The 8947-nt window shown below is 47.5% G+C and overlaps 1 protein-coding gene across 19 annotated transcripts in view; it reads right to left on the bottom strand.

Moving 5' to 3' along the window:
• Rbfox2 (RNA binding fox-1 homolog 2) overlaps window positions 1-7959 on the bottom strand; it is a 224039-nt gene extending 216080 nt beyond the window's left edge. For 6 of the 19 annotated variants that reach the window (XM_029469573.1, XM_029469571.1, XM_021184301.2 and 3 more), the window contains exon 1: window positions 7272-7901. In XM_029469573.1, coding sequence (XP_029325433.1) covers window positions 7272-7451 — 180 coding nt within the window. In that variant the 5' untranslated portion in view covers window positions 7452-7901. Of the gene's footprint in view, window positions 1-7271 lie in introns of all 19 variants that reach the window. The other 13 variants (XM_021184306.2, XM_021184314.2, XM_029469574.1 and 10 more) reach the window with 6 other exon arrangements.
• Between the last annotated feature and the right edge of the window lie 988 nt (window positions 7960-8947).

Raw genomic sequence — 8947 nt, forward strand, 5'->3', positions numbered from 1 at the left:
GGGGGGTGGGGGGGGTGGGGGGGGTGGGGGGGTTGGAGGGGGGACATTGATCAAATGTTAATCTAGAAAGTCCTATAACAAGGGCTGGAAAGATGGCTCAGTGGGTAAAGTGCTTGCCACAAGTGTGAGGCCTAGAGTTCAGATCTCTAGAACCCAAGTAAATGCCAGTGGGTGTGGTAGCCAGCCTGTAATCTGAGTTTGAGGGAGGCAGAGATAGAGAACTGGACCCCAGCAAGCTCACTAATTAGACTAGCAGAAAAGGCAAGTTCTGGGTTCAGCAAAAGACCTACCTCAGTATATAAAATGGACAGTGACCGTGGGAGACCACAGACATCAATTTCAGAATTCTAAACCTGCATGTACACCACTGAGCATACAGATGTGCCAACACACACACACATACACGTATGCATAACAAGAAAACACAAATACAAAAACCATAGACACTGGGTGGATGATACAATCAACAACTCAAGCAAGTCTTTTTTTTTTTTTTTTAATTATTTTATGTGAGTTTACTGTCAGTCTCTTCAGACATGCCAGGAGGCTTTGGATCCCATTACAGATGGTTGTGAGCCACCATGTGGTTGCAGGACCTCTGGAAGTGCAGTCAGTGCTCTTAACCACTGAGCCATCTCTCCAGCCCTCAAGCAATTTCTTGAAGGCTGGACCTTACAAATAAGGAGTAAGGAGCAGGAGCAAAGACACAGAAAGAGGCAGGAGTTTCCTGAAATAGAACAGAAACAACGAGGAGGAACACTGTAGTCAGAAACCGCAAGTCTCTAAACATGGACATGGAGACAGAGTGTAGAAAAAAGAAGAGGCTGGAACTCGGGTAGGTGTCAGGCCAGAAGGACCTGGTAGGCCCAACAGGGGAATGGACTTAAGCCTGGGTCAAGCACAGGTTCCAGCAATATTTTAAGCTGAGTTAACAGAAGATTCGCTTTTGAGGAAACACTCCTATCAACAGTAGGAAGCTGGTTTGAAGGCACCAAGAAAACAGAGGAAACCCTGTTCAATTCCACAGACCCAAGTGGTAACAAAATAAACAAGACAGCAATCAATCTACTTAGTGCAACATAGTTATCCAACAAACACATTTTCACTGACCCCAGGTTGTCTGAAGAACGGCAGCTCACCCGCCTCCCAGGAAGGCTTCCCCTAGATGCTACAGACTAGCTACACTACCTCCGCACTAGCAAGAACCAGGTATTTCTGTAGCTTTTGCTTGTTAAAAAGAATGAAGCCTCCTCCCCGTCACAGGAGACCTCAGCCAGGTTCGTTCTCTTCCTCCCCTGGATACAGAGCAAATGAGGCTTCCCACTTTAACACACCACTCATCTCTAACAGTCCCCAACTCTGGCACTTAATCAATCGGAAGCACATTAAGCACTCCATGCTGATCAAGCAGTGAGCAGGAACTTACTGAGTGCTGTGGAACAGCACATAAGGAGAGCTGGGAACCAACATTTAGCACTGTTAGGCATTTTAAATAATCTCAGTTACTCATTGTAGTAGCTCATAAGCATCAATTCTCCCAGGTCACAGACGTGTGTGCAAGAACTCAAGACCTTGCCAAGAATTGGTAAATGGAGAAGTCAGGACTCAGGGGAAACTCTGAATGGCATTTACTACACCACCTGTAGAGTATATAGATAACAAACGTTTATACAAGTTTGATGGTAACAGGCTCTCCCCCTTCAAAGAAGAGGTAACCCTTTAAAGTCTCAGATAAGGGATCACTCAGAAAGGTCAGACCCAACTAGATGATAACAAACAGAACCCCTAAATGCTGCAAAAAGATCACTCCTGAACATTAATACTCAAACATTCAGGTTCAGGAACTAAGACAACTCAGAAGTTAAGAGCACTGGCTGCTCTTGTAGAGGGCTGGAGTTCCATTTCTAGCACCAATATTGTGGCTCACAACCATATTTAACCCCAGTTCCAGGAGACCCAACAGACATATGTGTAGTATGAATACAGGTGTAACAAACATTCACACACATAAAAATAAATAAACCTTTTAAAAAAAATTTTTTTTAAAGTTCAGGCTCAAATAATCAAAACAACTTGGCCATACTACATAGAAATCCCCCCCCCCATACACACTCCCCTCCAAAGATGTTTGGGTAGGAAATGCCCTGCTGTCCCCTCCCTCTCTCAGTCGATATCCATAGCAGTTCTGATCCGATTTGTCCCAATCCTGGCTCAAGCAGCTTTGCACTACCCTCCTAACTAGATCAGCATCAGCCAATGGACTTATTCAAGCTCATCTGTGATGGATTAGATAATGAAACCTTAGCCATGTAAGCTGCCCGCTCCTGCTGGGGCAGCAGGGGAAAAGAGTAAGAAACTCAATACCTACAGGGCCACCTAAACACCACATGCGCTGGGCGTGCCTCTCTCCATCTGTCTGCCCATGCTCCAGGAGCCACTGCGTCCTTCCCAACAACTCCATGGCTCTTCCCTTCCTATCTCTAAAGGAAGTTTACATGTACCCCAGAAGAAAGGTGTTTATGATGTTGTGTAAAACACGTAACAGAAACTCAAACAAATCCACTTACTAAACAATTGTTTCTGAAATTAAAGCCCAACACACATTAAAGGCCTGAGAGACATCAGACTACCACGTCACTAGCACCATTACAATGCATGTTTACTCGGAAGGATCCTACTTTCTTTCCCCCATCCTGTAATCTTGAGGCCTGTCTGCACTAGTCTGCTTCATAACAAAATGAAAGCTCAATCTCTCGTTAGTTTTGGGTTGCAGTTACATGTCAGTGCGATAGAGAAAAGAATCACTAAGTGGTTAGAAGAGGGGCGAGAGCTAAGGCACAGTCCCCTCAGCCTGAGCCGACCAGAAGAATAATTCTAATTCTACTTGTGAATCAAATACATCCCCGGGTTTTTATTTATGGGTTCCCATGTCATATGTTAAAATATTTTTTTTTTAATTCTGTGATTTTTTTTCTATGCCTCCTCAGTTTTCTCCACCTAAAAATGTCCTCTCAAAACTCAGTGGATGTGGCAGACAATGGTGGCACGGCTTTAATCCCAGCACTCGGCAGGCAGGCAGAATGAGTTCTAGGACAGCCAGAGCTACATAGAGAAACTCTATCCTGAAAAACAAAACAAAACAAAAAATCAGTGGACACTGTAGCGCCCGATGAGACAGCATTTGGAGATGGAGTCTTTGGAAAGTATGAGGATTTGATGAGGTTGTGAGGGTGGGGCCGCTGAGATCGAACGATTACATAGTTCTCACTTTCTCCACCCTTAATGCAATGGCCACTTCGGCAGACAGCCAGAGGGTATTATCTGCAAGCAAAAAAGCAGACCCTCACCAGGTCTCAAGCACTCTGGCACCATCTTGGACCTTCACAGCTGTGAGGTATAAATGCCTGCTATTTAGCCACCAGTCCGTGGCATTTGGCTATGGCAGCCTGAGTAAACTAAGGCAACTAGAAATCAGGTTTAAGTCATTTAAGTGAGATACTGCCCATGAAATTACCTGTACGGAAAGCATCTTATTGAGGAACTTTACTGAAAGTAGCACAATGCCCAGCTTCAGAACCAAAAACCCAAATGAGGGTCCAAATACCTACCTAGAAGGAAATCAACCCAAAAATAAGCAAACAGGAAGACAGATACCAAATTCCACAGGATACCTAGAATCCCTTCCCTGAGACCTCCCTACTACTAGAGTCACTAAAAAGTGAGCTACATCTGATGGCCAAGATCTACGAGGCTGACAAGACAGCAGGCTGCCTGGGCCCCAGTGTAAGTTCAAGGCCAGCCCAGGCAAAGTAGTAAGATACTATCTCAAAGAACAGAGTAAAAATAGGGCTGGGGATATAGCTCAGTGGCAGAATGCTTGCCTAGCATGCGCAAGGGTTTGAATCTCCAGGACTGGAAACAAAACAAAAAGGAGCAACACAACTCTCATGCAGCCCAGATGAGGCTCGAAGTTCACTCTCCAGCGTGTGCATGTTTACACACATACTAACACACACGTACATGTACATGCTTGTTCACACTGCTGAACTCACTTAGCGACGCTAGGTTGATAACTATGGTCAGAAGCAGTTACTAAGCCACAAAATCACCACATACCAACTTTTCACTGCCGTAGAGACTTTTGCTGAACGTTCTAGGTAATAATTAAGACTCATCTTACCTTATACAGCAGTCTGCTGGTATATTTACTTGTACTTATGCCTCATCTTTTATTGTCATTAGAGGCTTTATTGTGCCTACTTCCTTAGACTCTAAGCTTCCACAAAGAAGAAAGTGTATTTCCTTTATTTAGTCTTTGTAATACCTGGCGGGGAAGACTTAAAGGACCAAGCTATGACTTCAGAAAAACCCCAGCTGTCTTCAGAGATGAGGAAAAAAAATACATGTTTTAAGACCAATCCATTCGAGGCCAACCTGGTCTACACAGTGAGTTCCAGGACAGCCAGGACTACACAGAAACCTGTCTAAAAAAAAAAAGAAAAGAAAAGAGAAGAAAAAAAGACCAAGCCACAAAAAGCCTATATGAAGATAAGCTAGCTCCGTCAAGCCACCAGGCCCTTTTATCTTGCTGCTGTTATCTCCTGAGAAGACCCATGCCTGCATATTGTGACCCAGCTACCTTGGCCTCTAGGTCAGCACACCAAGCTACTTGTCTCCCAATGCCTCAACTCTCTTGGTTCCCCTTCCCTAAACCCTCCAGAAGACCCACATCTTCACTTCAAAGGTCACCTACAGAGAGAGAGAGAGAGAGCTTCCTGAGCCATCTCTAAGCTTCTGTATCCCTTCCACTGCTTAATTTTCTCCCATGCTACCAAAGACTGCTGACTTGTCTCTGTCTATAGAATAATATCCAATAAAAGTAGGGTTTCTTTATATATCCCATAGGGTTAAAACAGTGTATAAACACCACCAGAAGCAGAAGCAGAGCTCTGAGAGTTCAAAGCTACCCTGGTCTGCATAACAAGCTCTAAGACAGCCAGGACTAAACAGAGAGATTCTGTCTCAAAACCAACCAAACAAAAAGCAGTAGCCTAAGAGTGTCACAGCTGCTTGATAAACGTCACTTAAATAAGTTTTAAACACCCTCAGGTTTTTTGTTTTAACTTTTCATTCATTTGTCTCCATGCCCAGGTCACATGCAAAGGGAACTTGGCTTACATTTCTAAGAAAACAACCTAAGAATTGTTTTATACAAATACTTTTCTAATTAAGAAAACAGAGATTTCCAAATATGGGTTTTCCCCAGGATAATACACCTAGGGCTTAAAACAGAGGACTAAGTCAATGATATTAATACCTGTGTGGCATGGAGTAAGAAACCTACAGTAATGAGCTGGGCATGGTAATCTCAGAACTCTACTGGGAAGGTAGAAACAGGGAGATCAGGAGTCCAAGAGTTCAAGGTAATCCTCAGCTACTACAGGGAGTCAGTCCAACCTGGACTACAAATAAGACCATGTCTCAAACAACAACAACAAAAAGTACCATCCTAAGAATGTACAAAGGTAAATGTAAAGACTATCCACAAATATACAGAGTAAAAGAATTCTCCGTGGGATAGTTCTAAGTTATCCAATTGCACCCAAAGGACCCAATTCTGTCCTTCCTCTGCACATCCCAAGGTCCCTACGCGCTATTCCATTTCCAAGTATCACTATCCTTAGCCAATGTGAAGACAGTCAACAAATAAAAGGCCCCAGGCAAAAGAAAGGGAAAGCAATCAGAACACACTATTAACTAAGATTGACATAGGGAAAAAAAGACCAGATGTGTGCACACTCCAAGTGAACACACTCACCAGCATCTCTATCCAGTGGTCCCCCTTTACCATCCAGTGCTAAACCACTAAGTCCTCCCATTCTTCTATGGCTTTCAGATTGACCTAATGATCCCTCTGCCTGACAGACTTCTTCTAAGGGAAATAAAAGCCAGCAAACAAAAGGATTCAAAAATAAACGCCCAGGAAATCCCTTTTGCCCAAATCAACAGAGGTAACAGGGTGGCTTCTGCAAAGGAGACAAGAGGCACACAGCAAACATGCCAGGCTTTTAAGTGCAGCTCCTTCCCTGCCACAGGAAGTCAAGGCAGAGCACGGAAAGTCTCCTAGTACTGCAGAGATTTCCAAGAGTGGTGTAATGGAGAGAGCACAGGAATAGAAATCAGAACCAGCTAACTGGGTGGCTTTAGGCAAGTCACTAGTTTTCTCTGGACTTCTAACTCCCTATCAATAACAATGAGGCAGTTAAAATACGCTGAAACTTGAACACTCCCCCCCAAAAATACAAAGTATTGATTCAGTGCACATAAGCCATTCTGCATAACTCTTCCGAGTGCATTAGACTGAGAACTGATGGAAAAGATGATGGCGTTTCTAGTCCCTTCCATCTCTAACATTCTACGATTCTAAAAGAATTAGAAAGCATCCCGTTGCTGCTGTGAGCCTCCCCATTTCGTAGCCAATATTTTCTAAACAGTGAACAAATCCTAAAGCCCTTAAGGATGCATTACCTTCTTCAAACTAAGTAGTAACCGCCAGTACCAATATCTTTGTCATTTCCCACCCTCAACAATCAAGCTAACACTTGAGGCCACAACTCAGAAACCAGTCTCCTAACAGCCCTATAAATTTTCTTTTCTACCTCAGGATACTAAGGAGCTTAGCAATGGGTAAAGTACAGGAGGGACCTGCCCGGTGTCTCTCTCCAGACTTAATAACATGCTGCACAAAACTGAGACAGAGCATCACACTACCAAACTCCGCGGACTTCTCAAGACTGTTCGAGTAACTGATTGAACCCACAAGCTAAGCCACATCCCCTTTCGGGCTCTCTCTCCAGGAGTTGGCTGGCTTTTCAGTCTGTCCTCCACATGCCGCTCCCCCTTTCCTCATCCCAGTGTGTGCCCAGGGTAAACCAAAAGGCGCCCTTCTTCTCGGGAGCTTTCCCACCACCAGCTTCCCTCGCTCTCAGCTCGGCCCAACAGCTCTCCTCTGGACAAATAGACCCAAGAACCCTCAACTTCTCAAGAAACTGAGCACAGGCTTAAGAAATGGACTGCATCCCGATCCTGTTCAATCCCAACTCCAAAAGGAAAAAAGAAAAAAAAAAATCCCACTCCCTCGCGCTGCCTCCGGGGCCCCTCCAGCCCCTGCACCGGGCCCCAAGCCCACTCTCCAGCCAGGCCCACCCGGCGCCCGGAGGCCCGAGCCCGCCGCGGCCCTCCGTAACCGGGCGCCCGTCCCGCGCGGTCACCTGCATCCCGCCGTCGGCTGCCTCCTCTGTGCGTGGCCGCTTGCTCAGGCCGGGCTCGGGTCCGTCTGCCCCCGCTCCGGGCACCGGCAACTCCACCTCCGACTCCCGCTTCATGCCCCGGGCGGCAGCGCCGGGCCCGAGCTGAGGCGGCTGCTGCTGCGCCTGGCCGCCTTCCGCCATCCGCCCGCGCCCCCTTCGCCACCGGGAGCCGGGCGACCCGCGACAGGCCACCTCCCCCTGGGCCTCGGTGCCGACAGTCGCGACAGGCGGGCGCGCGCCGGCCCCGCCCCCCGCGTGCGTGTGTGCGTGCGCGTCGGTCCGGAGCCCGGCTTCGGCTTCGGCTTCACTACCGCTCCGACTCAGGTTATGGCTCCGGCTTCGGCCCCGGCTCCGGCTTCTGCTCCGGGTTCGCGCCGGCCGCTCGCTCGCTCACTCGCTCACTCGCACGCGCGTGCGCCGATCCCTCGGTCCCTTGGTCCTTCAGTCCCGCGCTCCCTCACCACTCGCCAGCCGTGCGGGGAAGGGGACGGCCTGGGCTCCCAGCTTGGGGAGGGCTGTTTATTTGGGAGGAGGAGGAGCGCGAGGCCGCCGCGAGCTGACTGGTCGGGATCCTCCGTCCCGCCACTGTGGCAGCGCCGGGAAGGCGGGGAGAGAGAAAGGAGAGAAGGAGGGAGGAACCTGGATGTGTGGGACTCGGGCCGCCCGCGCGAGAGGAGGCTGTAGTGAGGGGGCGTGGCTACGCCCCTCGGCAATCTCCGTCGCCTCCGCGCGGGCTGCCCGCGGGAGGCCGGGAAGGACTCGGAAAAGCTCGGGAAGCTCCGGGATGCTCTGGGAAGCATGGAGAGAGAAGGGGCCGCCTCTTTTAAGGCGGTGGCCGGGGGGCGGAGCTTGAAGGGCCGGAGTTCGGGGGAGCAACTCTGGCTAGTTGCACTAGTGAGAAATGATGACCTGATCTCTCTCATCTGGCTTCCTGGGATTTAGGGAAGCAGAGGGGCGCTCTGCGAGAGGAAGGTCCCTCTCCAGCCCAAGACCTGGGAAGTCCAGGAGTGATGGCTCCCATATAAACTTTTCTGAGAAATGTTGCTATGAAGCGAATAATAATTGCATCTCTAATGATGTCAATTTTTCTGATGTTGCCAGGCATGGCGGTGGTGCACACCTTTAGTCCTAGGAATTAGGAAGCAAAGACAGGAGTATCTCTGAGTTCGAAGCCAATCTGGTCTATCCGCATAGTGAGTTCCAGGATAGCCCTACACAGAAAAACTGTCTCTAATAATAATAATAATAATAATAATAATAATAATAATAATAATAATAAATAACGCCTGGTGTTTTTAAGAGCTTTACATTTACACAATGCATTTACGGAACCATTTTGAACCTGACAGTAGAAAACATGGTTTTAATCCAATGGATGGACCTGAATTTGTTCAAGTCCTGAAGCAGAAATATGTGGCCAGTCAAGATGGCAATCTCTTGGTTTTACTCCTTGCTGCCTGAGTAGCCCTTCCTAGCTTATCAGCTTTGTGCAGTTAGGTCTGTCCAGTAGGTTTTCTCTGCCTGATTGTAAATAGAAACTGCTTCTACCTCTCAGGGTTCCATACTGTGACATGGAAAGGGATATTGTGCAAAAACCTAGCTTCTAGCCTTACCCTTGCTTGCTACTTTAAACAAGT

This window comes from Mus caroli, chromosome 15 (assembly GCF_900094665.2).
Source record: "Mus caroli chromosome 15, CAROLI_EIJ_v1.1, whole genome shotgun sequence".
Classification (NCBI taxonomy): Eukaryota; Metazoa; Chordata; class Mammalia; order Rodentia; family Muridae; genus Mus; species Mus caroli.